General features: G+C 37.6%; 1 protein-coding gene across 2 annotated transcripts in view; it reads right to left on the reverse strand.

Moving 5' to 3' along the window:
• LOC5576356 (myosin-I heavy chain) overlaps window positions 1–21,998 on the reverse strand; it is a 189,437-nt gene that overhangs the window by 54,942 nt on the left and 112,497 nt on the right. For both annotated transcript variants that reach the window (XM_021837611.1, XM_021837610.1), the window contains exon 3: window positions 8,346–8,408. In XM_021837611.1, the coding sequence (XP_021693303.1) occupies window positions 8,346–8,408 (63 nt within the window). The remainder of the gene's footprint in view (window positions 1–8,345; window positions 8,409–21,998) is intronic.

Consider the following 21,998-nt stretch of genomic DNA (forward strand, 5'->3'; position numbering starts at 1 on the left):
GATGGTCGCAAATGCGAAAGTTTTTTTCCCCATTTGCTTCCGCTTCAGCTATTCAAATGAAAAAATCTCTGAAAATCTTTAAATTGGAATGTTTTTTTTTATGTTTTCAGAAGCAAAACAAAAATGGAAACGAATTCCGCATTCCAAGCGTTCTTCCTCTGTGCACATTTCACTCATTCAGTTTTGTTTACCACCGTTTGCACAAAACTGTGTACAGCCCCTTTGCACACAATCTGTGCTGCACGAAAAGATGCCAATTTTGTGCGCTCGGCACTCATTTTTGAGCGGAGCAAGTTTAGCGTGATTGTTGCAAGCCTGCATGAAGATGATCGAAATGAAGATTTTCCTGTTCTTCGCGAAGAGCAGGCAGCGTGGATCGTACCGTTCACATTATCGAGCGATGGAAAATCACCCGATGATAGCGTCGGGAGAAACAGCGATTCGAAAATGAAACACGAACGAATGAAGCGCCCGAACGGTAGTTTGTGTTTATTCGCAGATTCTGTTTTGATGCCTACGAAAATTCATCGTGACTCGCGTTTCCGATCGTTGTTCAGCAACATTGACGAAAATTTTACTTTTAACAATAGGGTGTTAAAGCACTGTCCCAATTTTAAGTATCAAACGCTTAAGTTAGGCCAGGGCTAAGAATTAACACTACGGACTGCCTGTTCCGGTGGTAAAAGTCCACCTCACAGGTGACCCCTAATTTATGGTGTGATGCGTACCGTGCCTAGGGGGTTAGGGGGTCTAAATAAAACCTAACCGCTAACGGAGCCTGTGGGGAACCAGGGCGCCCCCCGCAGTATTGAGTCCTTCCTGTGCTACCCGGAGCAATGGTGCAGGTGATCTTGTGTTTCTCCGAGATAATCGGCTGCCCTTCTTCAGTCTCAAGCCTGAGGCTAAATAAGGGTGGGATTATTAATACATTGTAATTTAGTTTAAATTGTCACCTCTATGGTTTCGCATTATGCGTTTTACGCAGTGTATTCTGTGCTTTTCGCCTTTGGCGACTTTTAAGAGATACCGATCTGTTTTTTGTTCGCTGCTGATCTTTTTCGTTCTGAGACTGCGAAAAGCTTAATCATGCCTAGTTTGGGTAGTGGCTACGGCTAGGATAGCTTATTTAGATCAATCTCCAGCATAAAATGTCAGCAACGATTAATCTTTGTAGACTCATGTAAATGGTACAACTCAAGTGGCGCTAGTTCAAAAACCTTACTTTTGTGAACTTTTAACAAGGTAACACGTCTTTCGTTTTGTGGTGTATTTACCACATGATGAACCATCCCCAATGGATGATTTCAAACGAGTTTTCGTTCACTGCCTATGAAAAGGCCTTCTGTTGATTGTGGGCAGTGATACTGATATTCATCACATCATCTGGAGCAGCTCAGGAGGTGGAATGCTTAAGTAGTTCAAATCTTGGATTACTTATTGTAGGAAATGGCCTACATCTCTATATGAATGTAAATTCGCAGACTTTGCATTTGTTATACTCCACAAGCTGGGAATTGGTTGCGACCAAAATCCATGGATTTTCTCCGTCCATTGGAAATCCTAGTGATTTGGATGTTTCCACTTCCGGTGAATTGGGACACAATTGTCCTTGCTTCGAGTGATCTCAAAATTGCTTGTCACTTTGCTTATAGGAAATGTTCCTCACAACTCCCTTCGCAAGACGAGTGGACGTCTGTACATTACTGAGCCATCCCAAAGGTGGCTAAGTATTTAACAAATCTGTCAAAGCAGAATTGCAGTCGCTTGGTTACAACCTTGGTTACCACTGCCGACTCAACTATCACATGGCAAATATTCAGTGTGTTGATACATTTGTGTGTGATAGTTGTGATTCCGATTATGGAACTTCTTATCACCTGATATGTAACTGTCAAGTTCTCGCGTAATTGCGATTCCAATTACTTGGTAAACACTTATTAAGTGAAACTGATTTCAGAAACCTGAATCTTCAGGACCTTCTGTTATTCTTAACCCGATGTGGTAATGAGCTCATGCGTTTTGCAGTGCCCTTTTTAGGGCGCTGTTCGAACCCATTGTGGTATGGAGCTACATGCTCTTAATTCGCTTATGCGATTTTCCCTCTTCAAGGGATCCCACTCCTATTTCCTCCCATCTTTCCCTTCCCTTTCCTCTCCCATCGGGTAGATGATGCAATAGGTTCAAATATGGCGATGGCACAAATCTCCCAGATGGCGGGGAACGTGCCTCTGGAGCCGGCCTTCTGATACCTGATACCTGATCATGTTATGGGAAGTTGATCGTATGTTTTAGCCGTAATCGAAATTTTTGACATTTTGATCACACTCTTATTCTACTCAAAATTACGAAAATTTTACTTTTAACAATAGGGTGTTAAAGCCCTGTCCCAATTTTAAGTACCAAACGCTTAAGTTTAGGCCAGAAATACATATTTACTCATTTATTAAATGATTTTCGCTGGTTTATTTCCAAAATACACATTTTACTTTTTTTTAGATTTTAGCACACCTCTTGGTAAAAACCCAAATTTTGAGTGTATTTTGTTTTCCGTGTCCCCTCCGAAATGTCAGATAGAAACAGCCCCAGTGCTAATAGATGACCTCCTGTGGCGTTTTTGTCGACTAAGTGAACGTCACACATGATTAAAAGTGTCAAAGTTCATATTTGAATCCATTTCTAAAATTAAAATTTAAATATGATATAGCCGTTATTTTAGCGAGAAAAATTGCCCAAGTAGCAGCAAGAACACGCTGGGGTCAACAAAGGGTGATTCAATTTTGACATTTCTTGCCTACAGATTTTATAGTCATGTTGTTGAACTGTCATTAATTTTCACTTGATTTGTTTTGCAGCTACAAAAACTTAGTACTCAACTTTTTATGTTTACATATTTAAACCATTTTCTTGTAATTTTAAATGCTTTTGTATGATTTCAGGTCATCAATGATTAGAGTCCATTAAAATTTAACTGGTGTGAACGAATTTCCAGACTATTTTTGGATAATCGGGTTATTTGATGTGGATTGCGGAATACGAATATTTAGCGCTTTTCTATGGAAGTATTGTGATTTCCGGCCTACATTAGATTATCTTGTGTGTTAATGGAGTATTAAATATCACACCGTGGATCATTAGTGACTAAACGAATCTTTCTGAAAGCATTTAAGCAGGTCCGTCCCACTCGGGCTCAGATTGGGTACCACTTCTAGTACTGCATTTGGTCCCTCGGTAGTCCAAAAGGTACCCAAGTTTGACAGATCGCAGTACACTTTGAACGGCATTCTAGATTACCTTATGAGCCATAAAATTTTGGGCAACTGCAAGGGACATGAGGGTCTTTAATTTGTCTTTGATTTAAGCCTACTTTTTATGAAGAAATGGAACTACCGTTAAGGCCGTACAAAAAGTAGCGTACCAATAGGAACAATGCTGAAAAGTGCCACCTTTCGGCACTAATAACAGTATCAAAAAGTAGCACTTTTAAGCAATGTTTTGGGAGTTCTCAAAATAATATATGATTGCCTCTTTACGGCATTTATTTAATCTCTGAATCTTATGATAACTTAGTCTTATAAGGTTCCGATTCAACATTTGTTCGATGATCCGAATTGAGCCGGATTCGGATTGTCCAATGGATAAAGATTCCGAAGCTAGGACTGTGAGGAATTCTGACTTGGAAAGTATCGTCTTGTGCACGTAGATGAGGCAGTAGAGTATGTTATTTCATATTATAGGAAAATTGCATTCGACGTTCAGTCTGTGAAACTGGAATCAGCAATAGAATTGTAAAAAATTGTGACAGCCATTTCCCAGCCTACTTGATTGAGGATAACTGAGTTAATACTACGCATGGAAAGTCATGTAGATTTTCTTTAAATACGTTTATGCTCCAAAAAATAATCGGCGTTTTTCGTTATTGCAAAAAATGTTGTATGCATCGTGTTGCAAAACTCGATTTTTTCAGTACTCGTCGTATGGAAAAAAATCATCAGTTTGCAAATTGTTGCATAAATAACTATATTCTTTTTGCGCTCATCAGTTTGCAACTTGTTGCATTAATAATTATATTCTTTTTGCGCTGTGTTCTGGATTTGTTTCCAATTTGATATGAAACATTTATATTATTATATGACGGCAAAAACCATTTGCCCTTCTTAAACGAAGCCCAGGAAAAAAAAGTATTCACTATGGGAAACTTCCTAAGCGAGGCATACCGCTGAGCAAACCGGTTGGTTTTGTTTTTTATTCATACTCTGTGCGCTTAGTTAGATCAGGGTTTGGTACTGAACGGGACACTAGATATGGGAGTTACCCCCCGTTTGCCAAACAATCGAACAGTCAACTTTCAACTTTCGTTCCACGGGCGCACAATTAGTGGGTATTGGACGGCGCTTGACTTTCGCATCCGTGGTAAGGTACGGGCACAGACAAACAGACGTGGCACTTTGAACAAATTGCGTTAAAATACATCGCCCGGAATTAGCTTGGGGAGCTAAAGACCTGCAGATGACAGTAGTGTAAAACGTCAAACACGAATGGAAAATATGCGCGCGCTTCTGGTTATGGGGTTTGCTGTTTTTCTCATCTGTTTTTTTTTGTGGTACAAACATTCCGAACACCGTTGATTGATCTGTTTTGAACTGAGGCTGGATGTAATTCGATATGCGAATGCATTTTTGTTTATGTTCTTACAGGGCACGTGCGGTTTGGTTAGGGTTCAATCAACTCCAACCACGATACTGATCTATTGACACATTGGCTAGGCGACAGACCCGGCATGTTAACAAACATACGGAATTCTCGCTTTTTCCCTGACATACCTAGGTTTTGTTTGTTATTTTCGGGTCAGATTTCATTCGAAACCATTTCAATTAATTGATGTTTTCAAATTTCTCTAACATTATGGAATAGATACTCTGAAGTAAGCTTAGAGTAGCTATATACAGTGGGTTTCAAAATATTCACAGGCAGTTTTTCAAAGGATAATCACAGAATTTACCTAGGTGATTCCATCCAAAGAATCTATCAAAAATATTTCATGAAAATCCTCAGTCCTCTTGGAATTTATTCAGTGATTCTACAAAAATCTTTAAAAAATTTAAGGATATCCTACAAAATTACCGTTCATTGATTTTTTTTAGATTTGAACGAGTACTTTTTGAATATATCTTCGGTCCAGAGTTCAGAGATCCCTCCCACGATTTCTTTAACATTTTCTCCAGAAATTCTGAAATTTCCAAAGGAAGTCTTCAAAGAATTGTCAGGTTTGCTCACACGGTTTCTGTAGAGGTTTTTTAGGATTTCCTACAAAATTGTGGATCATTGTTTTTTTTTTCTTTAAGATCTCAAAGAGGAATTTCTAAGGATATCTTCGTCCTAAAATTACTAAAACAATTTTTACCAGAAAATTCATATAAAGTATAAAAAGCAGGTTTTCCCATATGACGTCCCATTCAAATCTTAATCACGATGTTCACACCGTAAATGGAACCAATCGCAGCCAAATTTTGCACAGTTGTTTGGAGCCTAACATGAATTCAAAAAAAAATCTCGATCTGAAAAACTGATCACGATTAACCACCCTAACATTCAGTTTCAGCAATCATTACAGTGTCTATATTTTAACTTTAAAGTTCTTTTCCCCAATTTAATGGCACGATATTTGTTGCCTCATCATAAATCCAGCTCGTCCCACGCAATGAAACAAAGACCAGCTTCATCTAGGGAGCCAAGATCCAACCGAATCGTAAATCTAATTGCGCCTAACGAGCTCCAATTTGCCTGGCCTTCTTCTTGTTTCCCGCATCAGCTGGAAGCGCTTCCAAGCCAAAAAGGAAGCTACGAACAAATAAACGCGACACGTTCCATTTATTTCCTTGGAGACAAATCTAGACCGCACTGCTCCTCGTGGATGATAGTTCAAAGACCTGACACATAATAAAACAAAGCCGACCAGCATCGTACATCGTTCAGTGAAGATACCTACTTCATACCGGTGGTGTTGCATTGGAACGATGTTGCCGCAAAAGTGCATGCTTTCTACAATGTAGTGATGCATAGTGGAACAGTTTCTGAATACTGAAAACGCATTATATCTCTATGGCTGTACATTGTAACAGTTTTCCAGAATCTTTTCGTATCTTAAATAATGAATTGTTTAGGCATTTTCAGAATTCACTTTATCATGAGGGGATCTTGTCGGAAAAAAATATCTAAAACCTTGCAATTGGTACAACCTTGGCACTAAAAAGTACTGTTTTATTGATTAAGGTAGTTTTAAAAACTTCCGAGAGCAGGAAGAATTTGTGTACTCACAGCACGAGGGCGCGATGCGTACTGAACGAATTTGTTTGTACTTTTTCCAGGCATAGAGCTCTCAGGTAATAACTGCTGAGAAGTAGACTCTGTCCCAGTGGGGACGTAATGCCAAAAAGAAGAAAAATCTGTCCCTCCCAAAAAGGACACTCCTCTTCCAACCATTCAATCAGTTCACCGGTGTCGTGGAAGTTTTTAGTACACCTCTATATCAACTTAACGCGCACAGTATTCAGTACCGGCACAGTTGTAACAAATTTATTGCAGCACCGATCATAAATCACTCGCCGTGCGGTGAAGTAGCTACGTATCGTGCGCTTCTGCTGTCATACCTAACGCCTCCAGTCAACCAATGAGAAACAAAACATCTAGGTACGACTCCATCCAGTCAGCACGGCACGGATGAATGCCCTGACTTGACACCGTCAGCGAACTAAACTAGCACTAAACGACAGCATCTGTCGGTCGTTTGCCCTATAAAAAGCAGGGCTGGCATCTCCTCAGTGAAAACAGAAAAACACAAAGAGCGCGCACTTTGTGTTGATCATGAATTTGAGTGCAGTGCGACAGCTACACTTTCTCACTGGTTCTTCCCTCTTTGACGCCTCTTTGTGTTTCTGCTCTCGCTGCAATGCATCCTTCGACACAAAGTGTTGATGGAAAATGGTGAACACACACTCTTTGTGTGGCTCATTGAGTACCTACCGAATGCTTCTATAGGAGCTTCTATTGGAACATATGGGAGTATTGTTGGAACGGTAAAGGAAATCGATGTCTGATGTCATTTTGGAATCCAAGATGGCGACTTCCGGTTTGCAAAAATCCCTTCAAACCCATGCAATATGGGTATTTTTGGAACGGGACCGACGAGTAGATGCCGGAAATCGATGTCCGGTGTCGTTTTGGAATCAAAGATGGCGACTTCCGGTTTGTGAAAATCACTTCAAACCCATGCAATATGGGTTTTTTTTTAAAACGGGGCCGACGAGTAGATGACGGAAATCGATGTCCGTTGTCGTTTTGGAATCCAAGATGGCGACTTCCGGTTTGCAAAAATCCCTTCAAACCCATGCAATATGGGTATTTTTGGAACGGGACCGACCAGTAGATGCCGGAAATCGATGTCCGGTGTCGTTTTGAAATCCAAGATGGCGAAATCCGGTTTAAAGTGATTCTCACAAATCTTGGATTCCAAAATGGCGTCAGACATCGATTTCCGTCATCTACTCGTCGGTCCCGTTCCAAAAATACCCATATTGCATGGGCTTGAAGCACTTTTCACAAACCGGAAGTCGCCATCTTGGATTCCAAAATGGCGTCAGACATCGATTTCCGTCATCTACTTATCGGCCCCGTTCCAAAAATACCCATATCGCATGGGTTCAAAGTAATTTTCACAAACCGGAAGTCGCCATCTTGGATTCCAAAACGACAACGGACATCGATTTCCGTCATCTACTCGTCGGCCCCGTTCCAAAAATACCCATATTGCATGGGTTTGAAGCGCTTTTCACAAACCGGAAGTCGCCATCTTGGATTCCAAAACGACAACGGACATCGATTTCCGGCATCTACTCGTCGGCCCCGTTCCAAAAATACCCATATTGCATGGGCTTGAAGCGCTTTTCACAAACCGGAAGTCGCCATCTTGAATTCCAAAACAACTACGGACATCGATATCCGACATCTATTCGTTGGTCTCGTTTTAAAAATACCCATGTTATAAGGCAAAAAGAGCCAAATTGTGTACACTTTGAGCATGTTTTGCCAACACACTCCGTCAGCATAACTCTTTGCGTAATCGCTTACACTCTCTTTCCGACTGCGTGCCCTCATTGTGTTCGTGTTGTTACACTTTGCGCGCGTCTGTCTCCTCTTTGTGCAGTGGCTTAATTCTGCTCTTTGCGCGCATTGTGCGAGTTGATGCCAGCCCTGATAAAAAGCATCATCTCATTGCATTCTGGAGTACAACGGAGAACCGCGAAGAGGGGAATTCCTGTAACAAATTGAAAATCTAAATATACACTTACCTGCGTGTAGCATTCGATCTCTTTGTATGGGTTGACGGCTACCAGAATCGATCCCGTGTAGGTCTGCAGCGTTGAAGCGGTTGGAAATCTTCGAGTTAAGGAAAATTGACTTTGGATCAAAGGATTCGGTGGTGCTGGATGAATAAATAAGCTTTTGGTGTGAAATTCTTTTATGTGAATAAACGAACGATGCGATTTTTTTTTTCTAAAGCTTTCAAAAGAGCACACAAACTGCTCTATTGAATGTAAATGACATTAAAAGAAAAAACCTCGAAGCGTGAGTCGAAAAAGTTTAGATTTATAGGAGGGGCAATTAAATTTGACATGACTTTTCAACTCTTTTTAATGTATTCGAATCCTCTGAGCAGAATCTCAATAGAGAAACTTAAAAGTAGATTGAGGTACCTTGTACCTTTTAATTCCACCCTAAATGCTTATCTTTGACAGATACGCGTATTTCGACTACCACTACAGTCTTCTTCAGTGTCAGTTAGTCGTATCCACTAGTGGATAGTTAAAAGTTACTTTATTCCACTCAATTCGGGGGGTTCGTGTTTAGGAGATGGAGTAGAAGTTATTTTTATTTGCAGCCATGCGAGAAAAATACCTACTGACTAAGTTCTTTTCACTCAACCTACAGAAAACTATATAACTCAACTTCCAGTACTATGCCACTTACTCAAATTCGAGGTAACTCACTAAGGTTCGGTTTTTGGGTTGTTTTGCTCATCGCTCTCTCACAACGATAGAAGGAGCGAATGAAATAGGAAGGGAAAACAACTCAAAAATAATTTAAAAAATACTCAAATGTGTTTTTTTCGATTTCTTCGTGCATTGGTCCCTTTGATCGCGTTTACACTAGTTTTGTGTTGTTTAACTCGATACTTCCCTAACTCGATGCCCCCTTCAATATCGAGTTATGGAGAGTTGACTGTATATAAAAGGTCATTGGAATGTCAAATTTGTCAAAAACTTTTCATATTAAATAATTAAAAAACCAAATGGAGTACTATACCATTTAATTCGGGTAGAGTTTGTATTTTTGACAGTTGAGGTTGGCATACGCGTATCTGTCAAAAGATACAAACTCCATCCAAATTGAATGGAATACAGTGAAACCTCCATGAATCGATGTTCAATGACTTGATATCGACTCATGAAACCATACTAAAATCAAAATGGCATGGTTACTATGATGGCCCCTTCAAACAGCTTTCCAGCGTTTGTTTCCAATACTCGATATTTCCATGAGTCGATGGTCCCTTCAGGTATCGAATCATGGAGGTTAAACTATAGTTCTAAATTCAGTTTTTCATTTATTCATAGGTATTCCACGAAACAGCTCGAATATTTATTATTATTTTAATATTAATTAAGAGTAGCTTCCCCATTGTTGCTCATTTTACAAAAAAAATTGTTAAGCTCGATCAACACTCAGCTCTGACGTCCTGCTTAGTCGACAACTAAGAAGCTTTTCTCATACTTGTTTTTACAAGTTTCACCCAAATTTATGAAAAAAGTATTAATTTTTGTAACGCATCTTTGCAAGATCGAGTGCTTCTTAACACCCCGTAGTACACCTACCGATGTTTTCAAGTTGTATCAACGCCTTGATGTAATTTGACCTTATCTTACGAAGGTTTTTTGCAGGACTATGAGCGTTTTTTATCAGCGTCCTGAAATTATATTACCTCATCTTACGTAAATCTTGCGAACTCATGAGCATGTTAACGCACTGTATGACGTTAATCGATATTTCCTAGCTGTATCCATGTCCTGGTTAATTTTGACCGTATCTCACGTAGATTTTGAGAAGTCATGAGCAAGCATGGGAAACATTCACTCGAATATTGCATTTCTCTCGCTCACATCCACAAGCGGTTAAGAGCGAGATTACCGTTTCTCCGACCAAGCTGAGTGTTTCAATTTCCAATGCGCTTTCTTCTTGTTCGCCGAGCGACAAGTTAGACAAAAACGGCAACAGAATGATTCACTACCGACTCCTTGTGCCGAAAGCATCCGATTGCTGTAGCGAATGATTCTTTACGTTCCGATTCCGCACGAGTGGCATTCGTATTTGAGAGCTGAAGAGCGTTCACTGATTGGTAATACACAAGGCGAAATGTTTCAGTGAACGCAAAATCTGTACATTTCGCAGGAAGCTTTCAGTGATCGAATGGCGAACGCGTTCTTTCGTGTCTCCAATTTAAGAGAGGATAGGTGCTCTCTCCGCTCCTTATATCTTTTCATTTTCGGGTTATCTCAATCGTTTACGATTCGTCGGGATTGCGCTCACCCTAGTAGCGTTCGGCAGTCATTGAACATTCGGTGGCAGCAGATACTTTGCAGATATTTTATCGGTAGCGTTCGGGTGAGTGAGTGAATTTTCCCATGCTTGATCATGAGTATTTAAACACCCTGTAGGCCATCAATAGGGTCCTAAAGCCCTGTCCGAATTTTAGTGCCAAACTTAAGCAGGCCAAAAACACATGTTTTCTCAATTTTATAATGTTTTCCGTTGGTTTGAGTCTGAAAAATATGTTTTTTAGATTTTGTCACACCTTTTGGCTTAAACACAGATTATGGGTGTATTTTGTTTTCCGTGTCCCTTCCGAAATGTCAGATAGGAACAACCCCAGTGTTAAATCTAAAAACCCTGTGGTGTTTTTGTCGACTAAGCGAACGTCAAACATGATCAAAAGTGTCAAAGTTCATTTACGGACCCAATTTTTAAATTAAAGTTTAAACATGATATAGCCATTACTTGAGCGGGAAAAATTGCAAAGTAGTTGCAGTAACATGTTCTTTCGTGTTGTTAAATAAAAACAAGACTTCATTAAAAATTTTAGGACCCAATTTAAATTTACTAGTTGTATCAGCGCCTTGGAGTTTTTGATCTTATTCAACGTAGATCTTTGCAAGGTCATTGGAATGTTAACGTCCTGTTGGATATTAATCGTAATTTTCTAGCACTATTAACGCCATAGTTAATTTTGACCTCATTTCACCTAGGTTTTTTCGAAGTAATGAGTATGTTTTTTTGTGATATTTTATAATTTTTTTAAATAAAACCCTGCTAGATTACGAAATGTCTTAAAAACATAACGATGATATGTTTAAAAGCTCCTGGAAGGATCTTTTAAAGAGTTGTTGTACGAATCTCTGGAGACATTTTAGGAAGATATATATAATTGTTCTTAGAATTTTTGAAGGGTTCATTAAACAGAATAATAAAGACTCTTATGAGGAACATTTGCAAGAACCTTTGAGGGAGGGGCTTAAAAAATTGCTGGGGAATTTGTGGTGATATTGCGAGAAAAGTCTCTAGATCTGCTGGAGCAATTTCTGTAAAATTCGTGATCTTTGTAAATTTCCGGAGAAATCTAAAGATTCTAAAATCTAAGATTTCTAAGAATCTCTAAGATTTTAAAATCTGAGATCTAAGGAGAAATCTTTAGATTCTGAACATTTCTTTACCATTTTATGAGTAACCTGATAGTAATTTAATCTGAACAATCAATCGTACAACGATTACGATTTTCGGTAGAATTTCCAGGGAAAAATCCAAGAACATACAACTTACATTCATTGAAAAAGATACACGGCAACCATCCAAAAGTTCAATAACTAAATATCGAGAAACATTACATCCCTTTCACCAGAACATGTCTGGTTCCTTCCAGAAAAAAATCTAGCTGTGCCAATAGAAAAGTTGTCGATAATGACTCGATTTCTTTGTGTGTAGGACATATCTGTTCCCTGAAACTGTTCCTTCGAAATGCAACTAAGGTTTCTCGGGTGGTACCTCTTATAAACGTGTGTTTTTTACCCTATATTAAAGTATTTGTGACATTTTTCTTATCTTGTCAAAGAGTAGAAGCGCCCTCTAGGCTATAAAAAAACGCCCCCTAAAGTTCGGGACAAATAAGTAGCTCAAATTTCACGGCGACAAGACTGTGAACAGTCAACTAATTCAAATCTTCTTCTTAGCATAAAGAAAACAAAATATTTTGTCTTTGTCATAGCAAAAAAAAAAAAACATTATTGAAATGTTAACGAAAAACCGTTTGAAAGGTCTAAGCGTAAAATTTTAATTCATTCTAAAAAACATTTATTCGCCGGTTATACAAAATATGTACACTATTTAACTAGTAGTTAACATAAAATGTTTAAAAGGCTTCTGTAAATTTCAACAAAATATTTTTTCTTGGAGAAATCTGAATTTTACGATATGAAGTTTTAAAAAGATTTCAAGATCTCTTTTTGTCCAGCGTGGACCAGAAACGTAAATGCTCATTACTCAAAGACGGTTGCACCAAATAGCTTCATTTTTTCACAACATACTCGCATTAATGTATCAATCTGTTGAGTAAGTATCCGAATACGATAAAAAATCTGTAGCCTGAGAAATTTACGTGGGTTATGGCTACGCGTCGGTCCCCCAAGGAATGTTGGAATATCTCAGGATCCAGATGACCAATTATCAATATCGACACATATTCTTACACTAGAAGAGTTTTTTGAGGGTTTGTGAAAAAATGGTGCAAAAGTATAGAGAAATAAAAAAGTTATAGCGATTTGAATATTTTTTTAGTGGTAAAAAATGCCAGTAGAGGGGTCCATTCCACTAGAGTTTGTGCTTTTTGACTGAACTAGGTTTACATATGCTCAAAGGTATTCCACTAAAGGGGCATCTATAAACTACGTAGTAATTTAAGGTGGTGAGGGGGGGGAGGGGTCTGGTTTTTTATCTATGGACAAATGACCACGAGGAGTGAGCAGGTGGTCTGAAAATCCGCTCAAACAGTTATTATCATCATGTTTCTGAGTAATTTCAAAGCTATTTTCTTACTTTATCTTTATTCACACTGTTTAAAATACATCAAGTAACCTTCAAAAGTATGTGAAAAGATTTGAATTTGATTGTGTTATCATGAAGTAAAGATCAAACAAATAAAAATGTTTCGTGAAATAATGATAAATTTTGATTTTGATTCAAACAGTTTTAACGAACGCTAGTTACAGTTCGTTCAAGACAACTTTGATGTTCTGTAAACTTTTTAAAAAGTAGTTTTAAAGGTAAATTATGCTATAAGATTGAAAATTGGTTGAAAACAACAAAGTTATGTCAACTCTCGAGTTCAAGTTTCTCTTTGTTTAATCAATTCAGATTCCAATCGGATACCATGATTATACTAAATTGATATCAGATATCGTCTTGTCTCAAATTCCGAACATGACTCATATTCCGAACATTCGACTTTTTATCAGAGTTGCTCGCTATCACTATCAAAGCTTCAAATTTGCTGATTTGTACAGGCCAACTGCGATACAGTTCGGATCAATCTACATCATATCAATATCATGCGGTCTACTCCATCACAAGTGCATTGATGGCGATAGACTATGGACATCACTGATGAGTTAAGTTTAGCCTTAAGGTGAAACATCTCGGAATCCAAAGATGGCCGGCACAATGGCCGACCTCTCCTCCTACTCACGTTTTCAAAGGCACAAAACTGGAGAAATAGTTGGCAAACATTCCTGATCTTCTTATTTTAAGCTTTCTGCTAGTGCACAAAGCAAAAATAAAAAAATGCACTGTTGTGGGATGCTTTTTTTGCGAGATTTGTGCCTTTGAGGTTTTAATGAAATCTTAGAAGATGATTTCAAACTGTTTCACTATGTGTTGGTCACTGAAAAACAGTAACAGCATGGATAATTACCACGTGATCACTCATTCCGCAGTGATTATGATCTAGAGTGCGATGTCGCATCACTGCTGTTGGTTGTCAAATCAAAGTGATATTGATAGCTCGCGTGTGATAGTGATAGTTTTACACCATCAGCAATCAGCTGATATGATTGATATTAAGCAACTCTTCTTTTTATAACGATTTTTCTGGAAAACCGCTCAAATTTCTTAGCAGGATGATCTAAAAACTATGATTTAAGACCTTTACATTTAAAAGTTGTGAAAATATCAATTCGTACCTCTAAGAATTTCCATTTTTCAAAATATGTTTGTCATGTTTGAGTCATGTTTGGAATTTGAGACAAAACGGTAATTCAGTAGAGCACACAAATTTTCCCCCAACGATTATAGATCAGCTTATATAAACGCCCAATAATTACACAGCGTAACAAAAATGACATGTTTGCGTGTCTCATGAACCAAATTATGTGTCTCTAGTAGATTTGGGGCTGCTGAATCTGATGCCGTTCTCAGAAATGTTCCAGCACGTCACAATTTTTAGCTACAGGTCGCCAAAGTTGTATAAACACTAGTTTTATTGATGTGTGCATACAATTAAAACTATGATTTATCATACTTTTTTGTAATCTTATCCCCCCATCATGCAAAATAGGACTTTCATTTTAGATATAATTTGGTGGAAATTGAACGATTAAATTTTGATTAAATCGATTTTTTTCAACATGCTTGCTGTCTCCATACAAAATTCTTCGTCACTCTTACATGGGAAAACAGAATACTTTTCTAAACCATCTAAAAACACTTTTAAAGGCTACCGGCGAAGGGTTTTTTTTCTTTAGATTTCTCACACGGCATACAATTTGTTTATTAATTATTATTGATTTTCATACAAGAAATATTATCATAGGGGTAAGGGGAGGGTAAGAAATCCCGAGAAATGACTTACGTAATTAATGGAAAGCTCCTAAAAAATCACTTCTTCAGAGAAAATGTTATTCAGAACCGAGATGACACTATAAACGAAAATAACTCCCTGATGCTACAGAATACAAATATCTTTAAATATACCCCTCAATTTTTTAAGACACCGACACGTTAATGCTTCCAGTGGACGAATTGCCCTTTGAAGGAAGCACCACACTAGACAACGGACCAGCATGCAACGCCCAGTGGCACAGTCGAAAAACCTTCCTAACGAAAAGTTTTCCGGGCCTGAAGCGGGAATCAAACCCACACCCCTTGACTCGATGCGGCTAAATGCTTGGTAACACTAATCGCACGGCCACGAAGCCCACGAAAAAATTCACGGTTAATTACAAAAAAGTGTCGATTTCGATAGTAATTTCAAACAGATGTGGATTAGTGAGTGAGGAGGATCCTGACGCTACTTGGAAAGTGGTTGACATTTTATTTTCCAGGAACAGGAAAAAATGTAAAGGTACATTTGAAGGTATATTTGATAATAAAACTTGTAAGCGCATGTAAATACAATGTTTTGTGTGTGGTTGCAAATCTATTTGTTAAGGAATTTTGTGTTTAGTACAGCAATGATCCATAGCTGTGGGTTATCCTTGAACTCTCTACTCTCATCAAAGTATTGTTGAGTGATTCCAAGCAACAGCACCAAAATTTGGTAAATTTTTTAATTCATTTTTTTCTATTGAGCTGAAACTTTGCACAGTTTTCCAGTTCCATCTAAATCGTCATTTTCCGATATCAAATCTTCAAGTTGAGTCACGACTAACTTTTCAAAAGGGTGTATGTGAAAATGGTTCAAAAATATTCAAAAAGCTGCACAGCAAAAACGGTTCGTACGATTGTTAGACAACTAAAGAAACATAGTTAGACAACTAAATAAAGATTCCAAAAAAAAATACACACAGTAAAAAAAAAATTTTTTTTGCATTAAAAAACATAATTTTTGACACAAAAACTCAAATATCTCAAAACCCTATCGGAATACCAACGTAATTTTTTGAGGGAAAACGGTCCATTATATTAGCTATCTACCATAAAAATTTGGTGATGGTAAACTAATAAACAAAAAAGTTATGACATTTCAAACATGTCACAATTTTCACATTCAGTAGAAAAAAAAAATTTTTTTTTCGGTGTAAATTATTACGGGAACCGCAGTTTGTTGCTGATTTTATTGTTAAGGGCCTTGCGTGAATTAAACAAGTCGTTTTCATGTATTCATCAGTATTATGTATATTATATGTATAAATATTATGTATATGTATAAATATTATATGTATATGTATATATGTATAAATTAAAATGAATTAACAGATTACACGAAAATATTTTTTTTTTTTACCAGGATATTTTTTTTAGAGTATGATCGATGAGTTTCTAAATGTTATATATAAACTTTAAAAGTTTTGGATTTGGGTATGCGTTATGAGATCATGAAAACATTTTATTAATACTTATTTATTTATTTATTGTTATTCAATTTTTTTACAATATCGAACACTTTTGCATCATTATCAGTACAGTTCGAGTATAGTTTAGTATGCTTTAATTTTATTTTCTGACAATGGAATGAAACAGTGAAATTTTTGGGTTCCTTGGATCGTTTTCGCGTTATTATATTGCTCGCTGAGCTCTGATGCCGTTAATTCGTACTCTTCAGTAGTAGTAAAACAAAATGATAATTTTGTTAAATCTTCTTCTTTTCTGCGATTCGCCCAATCAAATAGTTCTTTTGCAGTTTTAATTGGATGCTCACGTTCTTTGGCTAAACTTGCTCTTGTGGCCATGCGCTTTATAGTTCCTCCAATAGCATCACAAGGACCTTTGCCATGTGACGTAGCAAAGAAATGCCATTCTGCATCAATTCCGTACTTTGATTTAAATTGACATAGGCTCGAAAAATTCTTACGGTTTTTGTACTGCGATGCTGCTCCATCAGACATGAAATATATCTTTCTGATTTCTTTATCCTTATCATCGCGTAAAAAGTTAATCATTTTGGCAATGAACAAATTTACAGATACTGAGTCGTGTCTTAAATCTTCGGAAATTACAATAAAACTAAAATGTTCAATTTGCGTACTTCCATTGAAATAAATAACGAATGGATGAATTGTAGCTTGTTGTACGTTCCAGTGATGGGACTGCACTTCATCTTGCAATACAAAGCTATAGTTTTCAGAAAAATCACAAATGACTAAAAATTCACCATCTTGTAATGTATTTTTCGTATTTTTTAAAAAGCGGGATTGCTCTGTTTTAATAAAGTCGTGAGGAATTAAACTTTCTAATTTCAAGCAAAAAAATGACACAAACTCATCTACAGGTTTTACAATAGTTTCTAGGTCACACCTATCCGTGGTCACCCATTGCTCAAATGATAACTGATCAATATAATTTTCTTCAAACTCAGCGAATAAAGTATTTTCCAATGATGAAGAATCTGGACAATCCGAACAAGATCGTAGATAGCAATTTGATGTTGTATTTTCACACAAAAGACTACCAGTTAACATTTCAATATCCTTTGATAAATTGATTCTTTTCAAACTATGTAAGATTAGGTTAATATTTTCGAGTGTTGTGCACACACAAACATTATGTGTTCCTGAATTGGATAGAAGCTTGCATTGCCTTGCCTTAATATTTTCGTTAATTTCCTTGAAGCGTGTATACGCTTCTTTCAAAGTAGTCATCATTAATCGTTTTTGGATTGCTTGACGCTTTCCATCTTTTTTTTTACAGATACATAATCTTTTTGGCCAGGCATAGCTCTACTTACTTCATCGTCTTCAAAATATTGAATTATTTTTTCTTTTGTCTCATCTGTTAATGAAGTACTCGACCTAGTATTTTTGGTTGCAAGACAGTTATTTTTTAATTGTTTTGCCTCTTTTGCTGTATTTCTATTGGTTTTGAACTCATCAATGGCGTCTTGAATAGACCATGAGCTTGGCAGCATCGACAAAATCAATAATTTTTCTTTCCTTGTCGTGGCTAGATTCGGGAACCTTTCCTTCATATTCATAATTACCTCATCGTAGTCTGTATTTTCCACATCCTCAGGTCCTAATTTGAAGAGGTTTCTTCGTACAGCTTCGTTGATTTCACGGTATTTTTTCTCGGGATAATTGACGTAACCCATCTTCGTCCATTTAATCGGAGTCACTTTTATTCCAGCTATCCCTTCGTTGAAGCGTTCGATGTTGACCTTCTGGATGCACTCATCTTCTGATTGATTTGTTGAAACAGATGTCGCTGATGGTACCGTGGCAAGACTATCTGCACTTGGTACTTCTGGTAACTCCTCAGTTGTTGTCGGTGCATCTAGTAATTCCTCAGTTGTTGTTGTTTTCGAACTTCCTGCAACCTGATCCACCGATGATGTACAGATTGCCCGTTTGTCAACGTTTAAACGGCAGGACGTACAAATGCGTAAATTTGTATTCAATGTAGACATTGGAGCATAACCAGCCGCTTTCAGTTTATCTATGGTGCTTTCGGTGAGATTTCGTAGCTCTTTCGAACACTTTTTTCTGCAAACGGCCTGCAACAGTTGAGAAAGCGACTACTCATGTTGCTCGTTAGATTTTAATAAACAAAATCACTTTTAAGTTTTTACTGACTAGTTTGGTGTCGTTTGCTTGACTGAAGAAAAATTTTACAATTAAATCTTTTATAACCATAGTGGTAGTATATTTTTAGCTTTTTCGTGAGTATGTTCATGGTATGTACCTATCATGTTTTTGATGTTGTTGAAGTTACTCGCTTTCTTCCAAATATGATCAACAAAGTCTATTCTATACCAAGGCGGGTCTACACCCAGGTGTAATCAGATTTTAACTTTGTGGAGAAAACCAGCGCCGAGAAAACCGACCTGCTTTACGTATACTAGATCACCTGGGTATAGACCCGCCTTGTTCTCTACGAGGTAAACTTTTTGCAGGTAAACTAGTCGTATACCTGTATAGAAAACTTTTTTTGTAGCTTTTGTCTTCAATATTAGATTTCTTATAGGTTTCTTTTATCAAAAGGTTTCAACACTATTGAGAGAATTTTTCTTCAGTTACGTACAATAAAAAATATGACACTATCAAGACTTTAGATCACAACACTGGATCGCGTCTAACTTTCTAATAGATGCTATAATAGTTATGAATAATTAAATTAAATATCATGAAAACAACTTGTTAACCTCATGTGGTACCCTTAACAAAAAATTCAGCAACAAACTGCGGTCCTAAAAAAATTAACATTGAAAAAAAAAATCACTAGGTGTCAAATTTGTGAAATATTTGAAATGTCATAACTTTTTTGTTTATTGGCTTACCATCACCAAATTTTTATGGTAGATAGATAATATAATGGACCGTTTTCCCTCAAAAAATTACGTTGGTATTCCGATAGGGTTTTGAGATATTTGAGTTTTTGTGACAAAAATGATGTTTTTTAATGCAAAAAAAAATTTTTTTTTACTGTGTGTATTTTTTTTTGGAATCTTTATTTAGTTGTCTAACTTTGTTTCTTTAGTTGTCTAACAATCGAACGAACCGTTTTTGCTGTGCAGCTTTTTGAATATTTTTGAACCATTTTCACATACACCCTTTTGAAAAGTTAGTCGTGACTCAACTTGAAGATTTGATATCGGAAAATAACGATTTAGATGGAACTGAAAAACTGTGCAAAGTTTCAGATATTTTTGAAATGGTCGATCAGAATCGACTTGCATGCCTCCGTGGAATCCCTCTGTTTCGAAATAAACAATAATCAAAATCGGCACAGGTTCCCATTATAGAAGAGTTTTTTGAGAACTTGTGAAAAAATGGTGCAAAAATATCGAAAAATAAAAAAGTTTTTGCGATTTGCATATTTTCTTGTGGTGAAAAAATGAAGCCGCTAGTAGAGGGGTTATCTGTCGGGCGACAGTAATCACCAAAAGAATGTAATTACATTTGATAATGCTCCGAATTGAGTCATACATCCCATCGAGCTTCCCCACTCAACGAGATGAATCAGCAAAAAAAAATCTTCACTGTACCCCATCGAAGCCCACAGTTTTTACAGCTTCATTCATCCGGACAAGTAAGCTCGTGGAAAAAGCGAGCAACTCAAATTCTTCGCATTGCTGAGAGAATCGCTAAACCACAACACCCTCCTGCTCCTCTACCACCAGCGAAGAAGGTATGAGCCTCCGATGGATGGCGGCATTCCGAAAAGCGAATGACGTAGGGCAACGGAACCGCGAGAAGCATTGCGCCCTTGTGTGGAGATGTGCCACGTGATAAAATTCCCCATGCACGCCGGCTGTGACTCATCGCGCTATCGGCAGCACCGTGAAACGAGGTATCATTGATTAGTGGGGTTTCATTGAAGGTTTCGTCAATACCGATTTCGCCGAAGATTTTCATTTTGTATTTTTTAAAGGAATACTGGTATTTTTAACAACTAACGAAGAACTAAACATTACATATTCTTTGCAATTGGATTAAATTGACAAATTGAAGAGAAATTTGCGAGCAAGTTACGCATCTTCTCGATGAGAATCGAACTCACGACTGCCTGTTCGCTAGATAGGGCGTGTTACCTACACCACGAGAAGACTCATGGACGCAAAAGATAACCTGAATTCGATTTCCAACTCTAGTGCAATTATATGATTTTGAAGAAAAATATACAAAAACAAACTAACCAATGCTACCCTGGTTTACGGTACCTTCATAATAGTAGGCCAATCCACTCTTTATGAGCGATGCAGTTTTCCTTTATCTAAACCGTGGTCATTCCCCATCCACGGGTTGATGGAGCCACTCGGTTACCATGGCAATGATGACTGGCATTTGCGTGCGCCGTAGCAAGCTGGACCACCGACGGAATTCCGTTCTAATCTTTCCGAGCCGCGACAACATTTCGACCTTATCCACTTGGGAATGCCGCCGCTTGGTGGTGCGCGGTTATAAAAGTCGCGACATTCTGCCATAATGTGATATTTTATGATGTATGCCCGAACAGATTGTTCTCGGGACAGGGTGAGGTGCCACAGGCGCTTCGTAATGGCCATCCAGCGAAGATGGATTTATTGGAGATTTTAGACCGCGGTTTTAAGTATTATAGCAGCTGTGATGAATTTTTATCTCGATGGTGTAAAATTCATTCGTATCACTAACATGACTCAGCGGCAAGTGGTGATCTTAAGTTGGGAGATGAAATCGAAATATTTGGAGAACCTGTAGGTCTATTCGATAAGTATCGTCATGTGGAAGACTAGTACAAATTTGATTCTCAAGTGGTCTTTTACGAAATTGCGAAAAATGTTGTATGTAACTCGTTACAGAACTGGATTTTTCGAGCACTTGATAAATGTAAGACACTTGCTGTAAATCACTACGCAGCTTTTTGCGAAACTACTATTCCTGTTAACACAATACAAACACTCTCAAATAAATTAACATGGGTTTTGTGATCCAGGTGTAAAAAAGACAAAAGTGTTCTTGATTGCTGTTTGAAACTTATTTCACGACTATGTTAAGCTTTCATACTGCCTATCTTTATTGACCAAACTGGTGCATACAAACGAGCTCAAATGGATTGATGGCACTAGTAGATGCATCAAATACAAAAAAAATGATCGCTCATAGGTGGAAATTGATTAATAAGCCGACCACACATAAATTCACCACCTCGCAATTTAAAAACGCAATTTTCCAATCATCACACATACATTTGATTACCGCGGAGCAGTTGCGGTATCCAAAGCTGATAATAAACCAATAACAAATATGTATAATGATAAGTGTATGTATGCTGCTTCGTGTTGTTTGCGCTCCGCTTTTCTCACACATTTCCGATTGAATAAGTGGGGCTTTTCATCATCTTTTCCCATCGGCAATCTATCATCGCGTTTAATTGAGCGAAATTGAAAAATTGTGCCTCTCGAATAAGCATAACAATAAGCTTCCATT

The sequence above is a fragment of the Aedes aegypti genome, chromosome 1 (genome assembly GCF_002204515.2).
Source record: "Aedes aegypti strain LVP_AGWG chromosome 1, AaegL5.0 Primary Assembly, whole genome shotgun sequence".
Lineage (NCBI taxonomy): Eukaryota > Metazoa > Arthropoda > Insecta > Diptera > Culicidae > Aedes > Aedes aegypti.